Source organism: Rhopilema esculentum, chromosome 7 (genome assembly GCF_057945365.1).
Source record: "Rhopilema esculentum isolate cy_ngs chromosome 7, ASM5794536v1, whole genome shotgun sequence".
NCBI lineage: Eukaryota > Metazoa > Cnidaria > Scyphozoa > Rhizostomeae > Rhizostomatidae > Rhopilema > Rhopilema esculentum.
Window position 1 is genome coordinate 12422133 of NC_142821.1, and position 18015 is coordinate 12440147.

The window sequence follows — 18015 nt, forward strand, 5'->3', positions numbered from 1 at the left end:
ACAAGTCTACAAACCGTACACTCGGGGAGGGTGTCAATGCTTTCTGTCCGTTTTTTTCAAATTTAATAAAATGCTGATCCAAAACTGTATTCAAATTCATATCACGCACTCCTGCATTCATAGCCTGCATACGAGGGCAGGATCAGATAACAATGGCCGAACCGGATTAAATTTTGTTGTAGAAGAACTGTTGGGTCACCATGTGTTGATTTTTAAAATATAAACAGCTCTTGGTCTACTTATCTGGAACTAGGTCAGGATTTTCGAATATTTGTATACATCGGATCACAGAATGGCGGAATACTGAATAATTTAAGACCCCCACATATGGATTAAACACCGGGTCTCCTCTATGCTGCTTGAAAGATTGGTGTCCTCTAAGCAAATTTCTGTTCAACCGATCTCCCGTCCACACTGTTGTTCAATTATAAGAATATGTTTATAAGAATATTCAGGCTAAGAAACATACAATTCTCAAGAATGTTGTGAGAATATTGCTAAACCTCAGCTCGCATATCTGTGTCTCGTTTTTCAGCAGTTGGCTGTTTTGCTATGTTTGTAACAGAGAATCGAATCACTGAAGACTGAATATCTCAACTTTTCAAAAAGCATGGTTTCAGTTGGAGGAAGGGAGATTTTCTGCTGAAACCATATCAGATTTAAAAAAAATAGGAAAACTTGAAGAATCAAGGCTCAAAACGAAAACTTCTTAAGAATATCGTGGGTGGACAAAATTTATTGTGTTCTTATAAGAAGCATGTGTAACTAGGCTCCTCACGCCCCCACACCCCATCCCAATGTAACGAAGTTTTTCGTTGAGCGAATTAAACACTGGGTGCCCCTTAAGCTGCTTGAAAGATTGTTCTGATACAAGCAACTTTCAGTTTAACAGTTTAACAGTTTAACGGACTCCTGTCTATTGTGTTTCCAAGGCTGTACTTTTGAGTCATTTGAAAGTTCTACCCATTTTAACTTCGTTTTAAAATTTTAATGGGATTTTTCACTGTTTAGGTATTTTTAACATCCACAGTTTGAGGAAGTACACTCATTTTTTTTATAAGAAACTGGCTATAAGAAATGAGTACTGGACAGTCAGAAAAGGTTAAGAAACTTCAGTACTCGAAGCGAAAAAATTAGGAAACTATCAAATCGTGATAAAACTGAGAACAACGAAATTTTGTAAAATCCAAGGATATGCTTGCCCTGTTGGCCTAGAACTTGAGACACGAGGGATGAAAATATACTTCCCACATCTAAATACAACATCGGAACGGAAGCGAATCTCTTGACGTGATAAAAAAGGTCACAAACATTTCATAACATCATTCATGATATCATAATTAAGAAACTCATAAGAAACAATGAGTATTGAAATTTCCAGAACATAAAGAAACTGGAGTACTCAACATCGACCTTAGTCTTTATAACAAAAGTGAGTGTAAACACTTTGAAGCGCTGAACATGAATTTTAAATAACTGTGTAAGTTAGAAGTGAAGAAATGTGACGTTAAAACTGAAGCCATTAAGACTTCAAATGCCTTCAGGTTTGGTTGCACTTATAGCTAGGATTTTCAAATTACCAGGAAATAAACCAAAAATTTCGTTTCATACCATCGCTTGTAAAGTGTTGCAGGCTGATTTGCATAAAGGCTGATTTGAAAATGGAAATGTAGTGAATCAGTGGCGTAAATGAGGTATCTGAAACCCGAAGGAAAAAAACAGAGACGGGGCCCCTACTTACGGAAGGCAAGAAAGTCACACCCAAGGATTTAGATAATGCCCATACAACAGCAAGACGTAGAAATGATAACTTATTATCGTTAACTGGGTGAAAATAAGTCAAAAAAGCTTCAGTTGAAGAGGTTTAGAGGTTTTGAAAACAAAGTGAACTTGAGCGAAGACTTAGACACATGGTTATGAAAATAGATTGGGGGCCCCGTTAGGTCGGGGGCCCTCAGTTAAGTTTCATTCTTTTTCAATTGATCCCACCCCAAAAAAGATAATAAAATCGACATATATATATCGACATATATTTGGTAAAATCGATATTTCCTGTTCTGTAAGCTCTGCAGTGTTTCAAGTTTCAGATCATATCTGGGTTTCGTCTGTTTATAAACACGTGCTAAATTAGAATTGAGACAAGGCAAATTGTTACGAACTAAAAGTTGGTCAAGAAACGACAATGAATACTCAAGGAATTGACATTTCCCTCATCCTGAATAGCTCTGAGGTAAGTTTGTGTCAAGTAAATCAATTTAAAACTGAGATCGAGATGAATGTGTGAATAACAGCGCCTGGAACGATCGTAGTTTAGGACCATGCAGACAATTAAGATCAAATTGTTGGTGTATCAAAAAAGAAGAGCTAAATACTTTTTTGTAATTGATTTGCGGTGATTTAATCAAACTTGCTAAAAAGTTGTCGAACTCAACTTTCTAATCAAATCCTTATTATCTACCAGCCTTGTTTGTTGGTCTTATCAATTTCGGATCAATCCCGTCCAAAAATGATTTGCTTCACGTTTGCTAAATGCAGAAGCAAGTATAAATTTATCAAAATCTCAAAAAGTCGTAGCAAGGAGAGAAGGAAAGTATATAAACCAAATTTTTGGCTAAATTGGTAATCCTAAATTTATGCAATTTGTTGTTTAATCATGAAGTCATAACTTTCAAAAGTTTTAAAATAGAGCTACAAAACACAAGTTAATTTACAAAAATGAGGGATATATTTAAGGTCGGAGAAGAAAAGTGGTGCTTTCGTTAAAATGAATTCGTTAAATGGACATCCTCTTTTTGAAAGACATCAGAAGGAACTTTCATATCAACATGGGTATTGCAGCTCTTGGATATTTTTATTTCTTAAATTTAAAAAAAAGTTTGTTGCCGTTTGAAACTTTTGAAAAAATTATTGAAATAAATACAAAATTGCTCAAAAGCCGCAGAACGAGCCAAGATTCTTTGGCAATTCAAAAATTGAGGTTCTTTCAGAGTGAAAAAGTTCACCCTGTTTGTTTAGTCATAAATGAAGTACAGTAAATTATTGAATTAGTGTCCACTTCGAATGTGAAGCCTCTACCCTCCAACGTGAATCCGTTGTTTATGAAGAGGATGCTGGATGTGATTTTATTTGAGTTCAAATAAGTATTTGAGAATGACGACCAAGAAATATTAATACTGAATTCAAGTAGAGAGCTTAAGATTTACTTTTTAACAAAGCTCAAGGCGAAATGACTGTATCAGTGTTAATCAGGCGATTTACAGGACTGATCAATCTTGGACTTTTTGAATTGGGACTTATTTGAAAAGGGGGCGTGAACGAGGGGGCGTGAATGAGGAAATCTAAAAATCGGCATTTAAAGAGCTCGTTTTCATAGCTTTTAATTTTTGTCAAGTTAATTTAAAAAAAAAACAAAATAATCTTTTAATCGATGCTGACAACAAAAGTATTATGTAAATTTCTCATTTGTTTTATCTTTCCATATTCCGTTGATTGAATACCTATGTTACGGTAGGGGCCTCATTAATAATTTTGGAAATGGTGGAGCTCATTGATAATCTTTACACGAGAGGGAGTTTGTTCAAGGGGTGGGGGGGTTTAAAAGCGAGGATATTGGTTAATTCCCAAAAATTAGTGAACCGAAATAATTGAATCCCTATAACATGAGTCAAAAACACTTGAGATATAAGGAATGGGGGGGGGCAACATGCAATCCCCCTAACAAGGCAAAATTTATCAAATACCAAATTCTATTCGGGCAGTTCTATAACAACGAAGCAATGATATTCGTGCAAGATCCACACTAAGCCCCTCTCCTTTAAACATGTAGCATCTGCTACACCTGTGTGAGCCCCTCACTCCCCGATCCATAATACTTTGCGGCTCATGTCCATGCCCCTTCTGATAGTCACTTTTTGCACCGTTAGTTTCTCGAGAATGCCATGGCTGCTGCGCAGCGGAGCGAAGAGGCATCGATTTCTCAACGTCACCAAGGCACCATTTTTCCAAATGTCATGCCAGCTGTAGAGGGCAAAGACAAGGAGGTAAGAGTGAGTGAAGACAAGAAGAGGGAGAGAAACATTCTCAGCAGCAGGAAGTACCGAGCAAAAAGGTTTCTTTAATATTTTTGTGCTCATTGCTTGTTAAATTTCATTAACTTACGATCATAAACACAATTCCATGTAACAGGTAGTAGGCATATATTGTCCAGCATCTACCCCTGCCCCCATTCCCTGTCCCCCTATCAACATTGAAATCTCAACTCTGTCTTTCCAACTATATTTTTTCTTTCGTTTGCATTAAATAACTACTTCACTAATGTTCTAACCTTTAGGTCAACAGCCGCAGTCTTCAGTTGTCCTTCTTCTGGATTTCTCAATTATCTGGCAATCCTAAAGTGACTAGCAACCAAACTTCTTACATTCCGTCAGCATTTAGCGCTAACTTCAAAATTTGCCTGCATCACATATAATTTTACTCTAATAATTGACAAGCAACATTTACCAAAAAACTCCACTGTCACTTCCCCTCCTTCTAACAAAATTGTTTTTATCTATAAAGCTAAAAACAAATAACACGGGATATATACCCCTGAAAGTTAAATGTCGCTAAAAATTACACGATCACATATGTAGAAATCGCCACCCACAACATTATCGCATTCTAACTACAAGTACGACTTACAATATAAATTTTGCTCTGTTTCCGAGACTTGTTATTTAGAAGTAATCGACTTCTCTTTTTTACTATTCTGATTCATCGAAAGCTTCAATAGGCTGCCTAAAGAGTTTATCAAAATCAAAAATGCTTAATTTGAGCCAAAATCTAAGTGTGCCAAGTCTGCAAGCTGCCTGAGAAAAACAGCACATCAGCTCTAGACTCGTTCAAAGTCTTTCGATATTCATGTAAAAAGAAACACGAGTCTTCTTATGCAGGAAAGAAAGAATGAAGATTCTTGACGAGACGAACAAGCACTTAGCAATCCAGATCAAATACGTTGAGCTCGAAGTGGATGAGATGAAGAAGAAAATACACAGGTTTGTGCGACATGCAGCCACGTGCGACGAATGTGGAAGCCTGCAAATTAGGTTCGAGTAACGCACTTAAGCCAGGATTTACACACATTCGAAAGGAACTTGTTGTTGGTTTTGACTGTTGTCCTTTCAAGACAAAAAGTTACACTATTTTCAGATTCAACTAGATGAGGAAATGTCCATAGACCTCTTGTTTGTTTACCTTGATTGCGTCTTCAGAATTGGTTGGTTCATAGAATCAGTTAAAAAAATTGGAAAGACACTTGGATTAGTCTTTGTTTTGTTGACATCGTTTTGGTGTTTCTTTAAAAAGGGATTCGTTCAGGTTATACGATCATTTTTATAACGATACTTGTAACGATAAATGTAGAGAAGGTGAATGTCATGTTTACAGTCTTGCAGGAACATTTATCTTTGTCAAGATGCAACCGTTATTTTCTAGAGCTGACTGCTTTAACTGTCTGTCTGTTGTTTTTCTAAGATCAATCTGTTTGTCTGTTGTTTTTTTCTGAGATCAATCTGTTTGTCTGTTGTTTTTTTCTGAGATCAATCTGTTTGTATGTTGTTTTTTTCTGAAATCAAACTGTTAGTATGTTGTTTTTAGGTGTACGGTATTAACAGGAGTTTGGTAACAAGAGGATCTCGATTGTCGGTCTTGCTCATAAAAATTTGCTTTTAAAACTGAAAATGAACAACTAACTTATGTCAAAATTAATTATTTTTATTCTGAAATCATAGAAGGTAACACGTAAACGAAGGTGACTAAACTTATAAAAGAACACATGAGAAAAGATAGCCAGGTTACAAAGGATCTGGATTACAAAGTGCCCATCAATAAGATTTTATATTCTTGTTTACCCGCTTACTATTGGCACTCGGGATCTGGTAGCGATTCGGATATCTGTCAACAAATATCAAAATTCACTATCTGATTGGTCAATTTTTGATAGGCGGTTGAATTTGGACCAATAAGGTTTTAGACTTTCTCAATGTCGAACGAAGGCTACAAGTAAGGCTACATACACTCCTATTGGCCATAACATTGAATCGTATCATTATATTATGACCAAATCATTTTATTTACATATTTTTATCAAGATACACAACCTAAAGTTGAAACAATGTTCTACGATCGATAAAAATCAGATAAGAGAAAAAAATATTTTGTTATAAGATATTTGCTTTAGAGACCTTTTTATCCTCATCACAATTAATAAAGAAATCTTATAACTTTAACCTCATGTTCAACATTAGGCAGAATAAAAACAAAACAAATCGGGCATTATTGTCAAATAAAAACTACCCATATGCCTTTTGTGGTTCAGTATCTACGACAGTGTCACAAAATTTTAACACCTTTGGAAAAATATACACGAATGTTACAATGATAAAACCAAATAGGGTTTCTACAAAGTCGAGTGCTCTAATTTACATATTCTGCAACGGAGTTTATGCGTCTTTGACATTTTGTCCGGTTGGTCGCTTTCTAACTGAGTACTTCCCCTTCTGAAGGTGGCTAACATAAATCTTCAGTCGTTTGTTTTCCTGTAATTTCTTTATCCAAATCTGAAACACAGAGGTTGAAATATAACCATTAAAAGTAAATAGTTAATATAACCCATCTTTTAGGATACATGTAAAGATGAGTTTTTTTAAAATAATTTAGTTGTTAAACCCTCTTTACACTTGTGCAATAATGTATTGGGACTGCTGGTCTGGCGCTTATATATGCCAATGATACTGAAAATTAAAGTCGCTTGTTATTTGATAAAAAGTTTTTGAGCCAAGCTAGGCCTGGATCACGCTATTCTTATTTAAGCAACAAGGCATGCTAAATTTCCAAACCTATAATAAGACATACATAAATTTGAAAATATTCAACTCGGAAATCAGAAAATATTCATACAGATTATTTGAAAAGCTATTGACAGCGAAAAATTAAAAGAGGAAATAGATTTTCAAAATCATTCCTAGAATACAAAATTGCAAAAAGACAGTCCATATAGATAACATTTGCTTGAAAAAATGACTTCAGTATTATAAAGCAAGCAAAAACAGTAAAATGGTATAGAAAGGACATGCTGCTCGCGTTTCTAATTGGCCTATTTCAATCCACAACTGGGTATATATACTTTCTAGCGTAAAGTTCTCGATCTATTTTCTGATGCTATAAACTCTGAGGAGTGTCATACGAAAAGCTTTAGTAACATGCTTCAAAATTTTTGCTTTATTCAAAGCCATTTATAATAAATAAATGAAAAACATATTAATTTTTTTCGCAGATGAAGTCAGGGCATATAGCAACACAAACCTCGTTGGTTCCAATTGAATGAATAAGTGCACTACGAAAAATTGAAAGTACAACAAATAGTATTCAGAAATGGCAGATTCAGCCTTAAATTACGTAATGCAATAAATAAGAATTTAGCACGAATACAGGTTCAAACTTGGCAGCAGATTTTTTCTACTACAACGAGCATAGGATTCAAAAATCACTCCTTCGTAGAGGAAACGCCCATGTGTAAGATCCCATCACGAAAACCTGCTACTATTCTTACTAGACATACTGAAACACAACATAAAATAGTTTCAAATGAAAAATTAAAGGTCGGAAGAATAGACAAATGAAAGAAGGCAGAAGAAAGTGGAACATTTGATACCCATCCTTCATTCAACATTTAATGCTTCCATGAGGGTTATAATATGCAATCAAGAAAATATTTGCAAGCAATGTTGTTTTTCTTTTTGGTATTTTCTGAAGTTTTTCAATTCTAAACAGAAAAATTCGCTTCAAATGCTTCAGATGATTTCACGGAAAAAACAATCATGAAAAATTCAGATACAAAATTTAGATTTAGAATTAAGAAAAAGGGAACTCGTACTTGTATCTAACTCCATCTTTGTGCTCCAGAAAAATAGCTTGTCCTTTATAATACCTAAGAAAAACAAAAAAATTATTTAGGTTTGAAATATAAAAAAACATAGACTCGAAAATAAGAATTTTTAATAGCAACATTTTTACATAAAGATTTTCTAAGGTGATGTTGATTTGCAAAACCCAAGTTTGTAGAAAAAATTATACTATCTTTGCTGGAAGGCTCTTGAAACAGGCACCGCGGAGCGTTTAGAAAAGTGGGGGGGGGGTCTAAAAAAGTGGGGAGGGGGGCCAAAACCTTATAAAAAGAGGCTCCACTGGTAGTTGAGTAATAAATATTTGAAGACAGTGTGTTGCGCTATTTACTGGCTATTGTTTGTAGAGTTGAGAAGGCGCTCGTATTAGAGAGGCATCACAGATTAGTATAGTTTACCAACAGCCTTTTGTTACAAAACAAAAACAAATTGAAATTGACATTTTCCTTTTGTTTGAGGGGAACCAATAAACAGCGAGATACAATGCTTTGAAAGGACTGTCGCGCTAGAACAAATGTCATTTGGATATGAAAATCAAATTCTGGACTCGAATTCATTGAACCGAAACTTCATATTGCTGTGCGAGTAAGATGCATAGTTTTTAAAGCGAAAGCATTTCTCAATATCACTTACCATTTTTTCTCGTAATATAATTTGCCATCTTCAATTCTCGCATCAAAGTGTTGTTTCGCATTGCCATCCGTCGGACTCGTGTCCTCACCTAAGATTATCACGGGAAATGAAACTAAACTATCAAAAAAGTCTATGTTGAAAATAAACAGAAGAATTGATGCTGAAAAATGAAATTGAATCAATACATTAATTATATATATAGTACGTCCCTGAATAAGTCCCACCCTAAAGCAATTTTTGCGAAATAAGCCCCCACTCTCGCAAAAGTCCCCATGGACTGATATACTGCCTCTATAGCAATAAGTTCATCCAATTATATCTGCTATTTAAGCATGCTGACCTGCCTCCAATAGAGCAAGAAAATTTGTCCATGGGCTGCTGCAAATAAGCCCCCACATTCGAACAAGCCCCCCTCTCCAATATGCCCTTACCCCAAAATATGTTTTGTGAACTAAGCCACCGGGGGCTTATTCGAGGACTTACGGAATAGTGACTCTGCAAAAAGGCACCATCCATTAAAATTCCTAAATTGCCATGTAAAGCCAATTTTAGGATTATTGGTAGGGCCCTTTCACCCTTCTCATCTTGACATTTAGCACTGATTTTTTAAAGGATTGAGATTTGAAAGCAGTTCATTTCATATTAAGCTTCTTGGTGCAGTCATCTAGCATATCCGCTTTCAGCAACGAATGGCTGCCATAAAACAATAGCCAATTATATTTTTGCACTCTGTATCTATCTTTCCACCACATTTTACCAACCTTTTACTTAAAACCCTCTTTTTCTCTGAAAACCATTAGCTTTGCATATAACACACGTCAAATTATTCTGATCTAAATAATCTTAACATCGCTTTGCAACAAAAAGAAACAATATTTCACCAGCTTGGAGATGAAATGAAGAATTTATGAAAGATCTGAACCTACCGACAACCGATGAAAACTTAACTTTCGCCGATCTCTGGGAAAGATAAAAAATGAAATTTTGTGAGGAAATTCAGCAAGTAAACACGATTTTTCTTACGCAAATACCAAAAGATATTGCCTTGAATAGTTTAGTCTATCAAAAGTCATTATCTATTTTGAAAAAAGCAGCATGAACTTTCCAGCAAAAATGTTGTCGGAAGAAGAAAAAAACGTGCTTATTCTTAGTTGTGTTGGTAACCTTTTGCTTTCAAAACGAATAGCAAATCTGGTGGTATTTCTAATGCCGTTTTTATAATTAACATTCTTGTATAAACCATCCGAGTTTAAACTTAAGGTAGAAAAGGATGAACAGATAGAATAATGAGGCATCAAATCTAAAGTGCCCAATGATTGTAATTTTAAAAAAATATTTGGTTCCCTCAAAGTTTGAAGATGGCACGAAATAGTGGAAACGGAGCACACAAAAACATAGCAGTTCGTGCCATCTTCAGATTGTTATTCTATCATCAGCGGTAGGCCAAATTCCCGTCTTAGCTTCATACATGACAATAATTTCCAATATTATAGGCAAAATAAATCAAATTACAAAGGATACCTCGGGAAAGAAGCCTTTGTGCAGCTTACTAAGTTTCTTCAAGTCAGACATAATTGAATCTTCGGTTAGCAGGTAGTTGAGTTGAAGTGAGGCAGTGTCAAGGAGATTTCTGAGCGTTTGTATGCAAAATTTTACAATAAATGATACAGCAGAGAGGACGGAAATTTATAATAAGCTCGCATCCATTATATAGAATAAATGAAAACACAAAGGATGGAAAATATTACAAGAAAAAATCAACGCCAAAATAGACTTCTACAATCATTTACTGAGTCTTCCATCACCAAGATATATGCTAACATTGCTTTTTTATGTAGAAATTATAAGAAAACACATTTGAAAAGTTACTAGGCTCTCCTGAAGTAGCAAAAAGGCAAATCAACTTCAATTCTGCTGTAAAATGCTTTAAATTTGCTTCGATGAATAATAAGGGGAAATTTTAAAGAGAAAGGAGATCAGTAGCGGGAATTCATCAGGATTTCAAAAATGTTTAAACCGCCTATAAAGCTTGAAATATGGTCACCCCGTGCAATTTTTTCGGAATATTCCCAAAATAATTCTAGATTTACAGATTATTTTGACTGAAAAAATTATATATAACATCAGCTTTCCAACAAGCAGAATTATTACCCCAGAGATAGTGGGTTGACACGACTATAGAAAAATACACCCCACCCCCCCCCCCCTCATCAATCAAACCTTCGCTACAAAGATAAAAGCATAGAAGGATATTTCCGTTTGTTTTCCGCTTTTTACTATCCGCTTGAGGAGGTGGGTCGTTTGGCCTCCTTCGTAGTTTCCTCGTCGGAAGTGTTTTTATTTCCAATATTTCTGAGAAGAAAAGAGCGCAAATGAAATAAAACCTTTTACACGATTTCTTCACCGGCATTACCCAAAATAAATAAGCAGGCTAAGATTATAAGACTGCTACACAATTCGCTAAACAGTGGCAAGGATGAGGCGCCTTCTTATAACAGAGGCAATGACATTTCAAAACAGCAGATGAATTTAACTTTTACCTCAAAATCACAAATATACCGTAAATCCTCGAATGCAAAAATTAATTTTGGGTGAGGGCTTATTCGAGGGGGGGGGGGCTATTCGAGCGTGAGGGCTTATTCGAGGATTTACGGTAAATGTTTGACATGTGTATTGAACAACTTAACTTCCATTTACAACTATTTACTTCCCAACACCAAGAGATCACCCAATATTCAAAGATTCATCAGACGAACTATAGGGCTACTTTTAGGCCCTCGTGCCTTTCTAAGTATGACTGAGTTCAAACAGTCTAATCAAGATTCACTCAGCAGACAAATTCTTCAGAGCAAGCCAAGAGCCATCCAACCTTGCATTTAGCGATGGGCCTCGATTTCAACAAGAGAACTGAAGCCTTTCGGCCTTAATGACGTCAAAATTACTTTCAAGGTATTCTTCTATGCACTAAAGATGCTCCAAACGCCACATACCATTAAAGTTGCTCATTTTATGTGCTTTGGGTGCATTTGTACGAGTCATGAATCATTCATTTCATTTGAAAGCTTTTCCTTACAGTGATTTGTTAGGCCACACAGAAAAACACACCACTCAACAAGTTATTAATGCTTTTAAAAAACAGACATACCCCCTGTAAGTTCCAAAGTGGCTTTTTCATTCTCAATTGATTTCTTTTTATCCAGCAAATCTTGAAGTAATGACTCCTTTAGTTCGATTTTCTTTCTCTATAAAAGAGAGTCATTGATTAAAAAAATATCTACCTTCCAATATTTCGCGAAAAACTGCCATTTATGTATGCGAATAACGTACTTTGCCCAATATCACTTGAAATACAAACATCTTTACCAGAAGATAAAAAATATAAAATACCAGAAGACATCATTGGTCTTCACAATGGCAGATATCTTTAAGAATAACAACACCAAATTGTCTTAAAGGCAATGAAAAATCTTAATCGGAATTAAAGGGTTTCTATGCAGACAATATGTCTACGACAAATAAATTCGTATTTCCTTTAAAAAGGTCCATTTTTTCGTTCAATTGGCTCAGACAAATAACCATTTATAGCTTAATTATACCAATGTTGACTTGTACCAAAAAAAGTTGGGACAAGAAACATCACCAAAATCATGCTATTGCCACAGATGAAAAATACATTTAATCTATGTTTTAAACACCTTGAACTCACTTAATTTACAAAACCAGGCGAAAATACATCCAAACTCTTTCAAGGGGCAAAATTGGAAGATAAAAACTTAAGCAGAAACCTCCAATTCTTGTTTTGCTTGTCGCTTTTCTCTTTCGAATTCTCGTTCTGTTTCTCTTTTCTAAAAATGACAATTGTCGAAGGAATCATTTTTCTATCGAAACGGACAACAAAAGACGAAGATAAATACGAAAAATAGTCATGGGAATTGCGAAAGCTGAAACCAACTCACAAAGGAATAAACAAACATAAACAGTGTTCTTAAAAACGGTCCGAAGTGTGCTTTAATTTGTTGGACATAATATGCTGTCTACAAAGTTTCTGCAAGTAACTATTTGGGATTACCAATTAAGATAAATCTGGAATTCTAAGTTGCTTAAATCCCTGGTTCTAAGTTGCTTAAATCCCTGGTTCTATGTTGCTTAAATCCCTGGTTCTAAGTTGCTTAAATCCCTGGTTCTAAGTTGCTTAAATCCCTGGTTCTAAGTTGCTTAAATCCCTGGTTCTAAGTTGCTTAAATCCCTGGTTCTAAGTTGCTTAAATCCCTGGTTCTAAGTTGCTCAAATCCCTAGTTCTAAGTTGCTTAACCAAGTTTCACGCTAAATGCAATAATTTGGCACTGCGGATGAACTGCAACATCAAGAACCAAACAACAAACAAGTTAAAATTTCTACTTCTGTCCATAACTACAATGCCTGCCAAAATTACACGGAACACCCAAAGCTTTCTACAGTGCTTTTCTATTTTTTATTTCTTCCATCCCATTTCCCCCAAGAACAATGTTGATAGTTTGAAAAATGTCATGCATGTCACAAGAAAAAAATTCTCCATAACGTCTTTCTTTTTTCCAAAGAAATAAAAACTGTTCCTAGGCGGGGGGGGGGGGGGATGGCTGAATTTGCCTTTGAAAACTGATGTCAGTGATGCAAGACATTTGGCACGGATCAAAGCAGATGACAGTTAACCCAATCATATCTTTCCAGTGACGCAAAAGTTCAGATTTTGAGAAAACAAATCAAATGTTTTAAATGCTAAAACTATCTTACCTCGTAATCCTTGAATGCCTCTGAAAGCAAATATAATATATAATTAGAAAATGATGTTACTGGTTTTATAATGCATATTTGATTTTCAAGAAAGTAAATAAAGATGGAGAGACGAGAGGATGTTGATGAGCTGGAGTTAGAAAGGAAATAAATTTGGTTGCAGTGAAAACTTGCCTGTCATTTTCAAATAATCTTCTTTTTGTTGCTCAATCTGTTTCAGCCTAGCCCGGTAGTCTGGATGCGTTCCTACGAAAAAATTTGAACATAAATAAGCTATTTATGTTGCCATAAGAATAAAAACAGCTTCTGCCAGGCAGAACATTGACAAAAAATTGTGTGCAAAACATCCGCACAAGAGCAACTGCCTTCCATTCATACAAGAGCAACAACTAATAGGACTAGCAGAGGATACTAATGATTAGCAAGTATTTGGTACTGAAAGATTCAAAAGACGCAAAACAGTGGAGACATTAAACATGATACTGAAGAAGATTTGTTACGCACAAAAAAATTTGTTAAAGGACTTATGAAAGATAGAAGGATAGTTTGAAAATATCTTGAGAATTAAAGGTTCATGAAAAAAGTAAATGATTTCAAATTTATGTTGTGTTCTAGACCAAATGAGGGTTTACCATCACCTAAGCATCAACTCGAAGAACAGAACTGGTCCTTAGAATTTGACAGATTTGGTCAAAAAATAGATTTGGTCGTTAGAACTAGGAAAAACTACAATGCCTGCAAAAAGTACTTGGAACACCCTGCAATTTGCATTGCATTTTATATCTCTCATTCCTTTCCCAAAAAATTACTACTTCCCCCTCCTTCCCTGTAGAACAATGTTGATAATTTAGAGACATATCATAAAAGAAGCGCAAAAGAAAGTGCCCCCTAAAATCCTGACCCATTTCATAGTAAACCAACATTGTTCTGTGGGGGAGAGAGGGATGATTGGTTTTGACCTTGGAAATTGATGTCAGTGTTCCAAGACTTTTGGCAGGCATTGTATCCATGAGTTTTTAATCAAATAAAAACAAAAATAACCATCTTTCAGCTGTTCGAGCTGTTTCCGTAGATCTTTAATCTTTTCTTGATACATCCTAAATTAAAATTGGGAAATCAAATACAGCAGTGTTAGCAGGCTAAAATAAGCAGCAATATTTTTTATTTTTTAGCAGCAATACTTTCATACTTTATTTTACTTTATTTACCATTACTAATTTCCCTCTCTTTGCTATTTTTTCTTTTAACAATATATTACATTAAATTTATACCTTGTGCAAGGAAGATGAATTAATGGCTATATATTGTGACAAAATCTTAAGAATAAATATTTACAGGGCTTTCAAGCTCAAACATTGCAGTAATTTTCAGTGAGTTGTTTTTCAAAGTCAAGCTTTCTTGTGCATTTAAAGTTGTTTACTGAAAACAATGAGTTTTATTTGAAAAATGTCCACAGAATGAGAATTGGCATATAGCAAGAACCTCTACCTATGTTTACCATAAACATCCTGCCAAAACACTTCTGATCTTGGGTTGCAAAAGAGAATAATAAAGTTACATGCATAATATTTCATGAAAAAGTTGTGAAGAAAAGAGACCTGCATTAATTGAGACAGGCAAATGTGGGAAGTTCAGCTACACATCACTGGGTTTAAATTACCTCTGAGTTGTCGGGAATTTGTTCTAGTTTTCCACGACAATAAACTCTCACAGGAATGAGCTCACAGAATCAATCCTTTTGTGATGAATTCGCTATGATAGACTACTTAACTCTCACTAGTTGATACTCTCACTATTATGCTTGTTGATCGTCTCACTAGTTTGTTGTTAATCATGACATATTTTACGTAATAGTTTCTAAGTTTCGTAGTTTACGTAATAGTCATAGTTTACGTAAAGTTTCTAAATATACCCCTTAGAGAATGTTCCCGATAACGCCCAAAGTTCTAGAAAGTTATAAACGAAATTGAGGCTATGTTTACATAAGAAGCATGGCTAGGCCTAAATGGCTAACTACGATATTATGATAACAGCGACTACAAATACAGGGGTTACATAATCATGACTAAGCAAGCATGTTGGCAGATTATTCGAGGTAATTATGTATTATGTAAGCAAATGGCTAGAATGTTCTAAATACTACTAGGTTTCTCAGTGATAGAGTAAATGAAATGTAATTTAACTACAAGGTGAAGCAAGTAGAAAAAACAAGCTGTTATATATCTTTTTCGATCTTTGATAAATTCGAATGCCTTAACATACATGCTAGCTACCAGAAAGGGGCTATATTTTATGCATTATTTATGCAGTCGTTTCAGGGGGATAATATCAGTTATAAGAAGATTGATCTGCCATCCATTGATCAATTTGAATTGGAAGTATAGGAGTTCCGCAGACAAACTTAAAAGTATTAAGATGGTATTATTGATGCAAGCAACTGGCAATTCATGAAAGTACCATATATGTTATTAAAAAATAAATTGCTGAAGAGCTATTCTTCATTGATATGATTTTTAACAGGAAAAGATTTAATACCTCTTGATTAAACAGGGGTTCTTATCTGGAGATGCCTTCAAAAATAAGATAAAGAAATTTGGAAGAAGTTTCTTACTGCTCTTTCATTTCTGTGAATTCTTCTTCCATTGTTACCATGTCAGTTTCACTTGCATCTTCGGTATCTGTGAAAACAAAACCACTAGATCATCAAAAAAATCAACAAATCTAATGTCAACCATAACTACAAATCAATAAAAGATTTTGCATCCAACTCAGTGGCGACCTGGCCCTTTTCGTCTGGGGGGACCAGCATCAAAATGGCGCCCTCCATAACTAACACTATCCTCCATAACTAACACTAATAGTGGCTTAAAATACATTTCAAAATATTTCTTGCAGTCATTTTCTTGAAATTGTTTAAAATTTTGCTATTTTTAGGGCATCCTTTTAGCACGTTTGATTGATTACAGTCTTAAAATGGATTTCATTACTTTGTAGTAAGGAAAAGAATCCATCTTATCTTTGTATCGTTGAGAAAAATTGGTCCTTTCATAAGAAATGAAGCAATGAGACAAAATCTACTGACCCCTACATGAGCAGGTCTCTGAAGGCCAGCAGAGCCAAAGAGACTCATGAAAATCAAAACTTTCCGTGAAAGGGGGGCATGAGTCCAACACCCTAAACACAGACTGTCCCCCGACTCCCTATACACAGTCTGTGTGCACTATATGTGCTGTGTTCTCCAAACGAAAGAATTTAACTTCGTAAGTTTCCTGATAATATTCTAAAAATTGATTAAGTTTTTCGCCCCTGCGAACAATACAAGTGTCTTGTCTGGATAATACAGTACTGAAGGGGCACAAAGACGTGCCCTTGAAGTGAGAATGATCTAGGGGGTATGGGGGCATGTGCCCAAATAAAGTTTTGGGTTTCATGGTATCTTTTTGTCTTCGCTGACCTCCTTGAGACCTAATAACCAGACAAGTCGGTTGTATCAAACTTTTTTTGAGTTTTTGGGGCCCTATAGGTACAGGCTTTGGTGTCCTCATAAAAATGTCAGAAGGCCCCCTCTGCCAGGCTGCCACTGATCCAAATACCTTTCTTAACACACTGCCAAAAATTCTGTTCAAAGAGCCAGATTATATGATGAACATTCAACTGATTTATCACCACAAATACCGTATTTCCTCTAAAGATTTCAGTGCATTTATTACAAAATCCAACTTTAGGTGCAGCGTTTATCAAAGGGAGGCGTTTAATACAAAATGAAAAGTTGGTCAAATGAAAAATGTCAAGAAAAGTGTCATGTGAAAAAAGATCAAAAAAAATTTTTTCCCCATAAACATGTAATAAAGATTCTGTGAAAAATGTATTTAAAGTTCACAAAAGAAATGTTTGTGTTATTAAAATGTCTAGGAATGTCAATGTCTCCGTCAGAGTCTTCATCTCAATGACATAACACATTCCATAGCTTTCGTATAGTAAGCATATAAACTATTCGTTACTTCTTGTCTGGTGAATCTTCTTGTTTTCTAATGAATGCCAAAAAGGCAAATGGAAATTGGTCCTGGCTTAACCTCCAACTTATATCAATTGGACTGATATGGTGTAAGTGGAAACAAAGATTGTAAAAAATATGTAAAGCAGGATCAGACTGTAATGTATTTTGTAAAATGCGACCAACTTTGTGCGAAGTATTGAGAGCTCAAAAAACAGTACAGTTCTCGAGCCAAATTTTGCTTGCCGAAGGGACCACGGAGGATTCCCTCTTCAAAATACATTTCAACTTAGTTTCGTTAAACTTACCCTTTTTCTAGTAACACAACATTCAGTTTGAAGAACAACATTAAAAGTTTAATAAGCATGTAAATTCTATATCTGGATGTTATCTGCAAATTATATTTTCATCAACTTGGGTTGCTGAGAAATGCAGTATCGAGACAAACAAGATGACAGGTAATTGCGTTGAATGAAGGCTTATTCAAGGAATCGCTAAAAGCTCGTAGCTTATACCTTCATCTGAATTATCTCCAGCATCCGCTGAATCCCTCTCGTCGTCAGAATCAAAGAAGATGTCGTCTCGTTCATCATAAGAGTGGTCGGAGCGATGAGCAGGCCCTTTCGCCGTCGTCATCTTGAAGTTTGAATTTTGAAAAATATGGATGTTGTTGTTGAA

General features: G+C 35.2%; 2 protein-coding genes across 3 annotated transcripts; one reads left to right on the top strand and one right to left on the bottom strand.

The window, feature by feature from the left end:
• Positions 1-66: 66 nt before the first annotated feature.
• Positions 67-5558, top strand: LOC148959999 (uncharacterized). The gene is made up of 3 exons (XM_089109548.1): positions 67-2230; positions 3924-4108; positions 4932-5558. The coding sequence occupies exons 1-3, from the start codon at positions 2183-2185 to the stop codon at positions 5092-5094; spliced, it is 396 nt and encodes a 131-aa protein (XP_088965674.1). The 5' UTR covers positions 67-2182; the 3' UTR covers positions 5095-5558.
• A 754-nt stretch (positions 5559-6312) lies between these two features.
• On the bottom strand, positions 6313-18013 carry LOC135684022 (sin3 histone deacetylase corepressor complex component SDS3). Of its 2 annotated transcripts, XM_065199466.2 has the most exons (15): positions 17853-18013; positions 15955-16021; positions 14832-14870; positions 14385-14440; positions 13518-13589; positions 13344-13363; positions 12359-12418; positions 11719-11815; positions 10827-10925; positions 10095-10180; positions 9500-9533; positions 8574-8661; positions 7913-7966; positions 7342-7372; positions 6313-6596 (listed from the first exon to the last, which is right to left on the bottom strand). In XM_065199466.2, exons 1-15 carry the CDS (start codon positions 17971-17973, stop codon positions 6480-6482), a joined length of 1041 nt encoding a protein of 346 aa, XP_065055538.1. In that variant the 5' UTR covers positions 17974-18013; the 3' UTR covers positions 6313-6479. The 2 variants fall into 2 exon arrangements, with proteins under 2 accessions (XP_065055538.1, XP_065055539.1); XM_065199467.2 differs by lacking the exon at positions 14832-14870.
• Positions 18014-18015: the final 2 nt, after the last annotated feature.

Excerpts from the sequence above, each read along its gene's own strand:
- LOC148959999 (XM_089109548.1), top strand. The coding sequence starts at position 2,183 with ATGAATACTCAAGGAATTGACATTTCCCTCATCCTGAATAGCTCTGAG. Across the intron at positions 2,231-3,923 it reads TCATCCTGAATAGCTCTGAG|TTTCTCGAGAATGCCATGGC; the intron begins GTAAGTTTGTGT and ends TTGCACCGTTAG. Across the intron at positions 4,109-4,931 it reads AGGAAGTACCGAGCAAAAAG|GAAAGAAAGAATGAAGATTC; the intron begins GTTTCTTTAATA and ends CTTCTTATGCAG.
- LOC135684022 (XM_065199466.2), bottom strand. The coding sequence starts at position 17,973 with ATGACGACGGCGAAAGGGCCTGCTCATCGCTCCGACCACTCTTATGAT. Across the intron at positions 13,364-13,517 it reads AGATTATTTGAAAATGACAG|AGGCATTCAAGGATTACGAG; the intron begins GCAAGTTTTCAC and ends ATTTGCTTTCAG. Across the intron at positions 11,816-12,358 it reads AAGCAAAACAAGAATTGGAG|AGAAAGAAAATCGAACTAAA; the intron begins GTTTCTGCTTAA and ends TCTCTTTTATAG.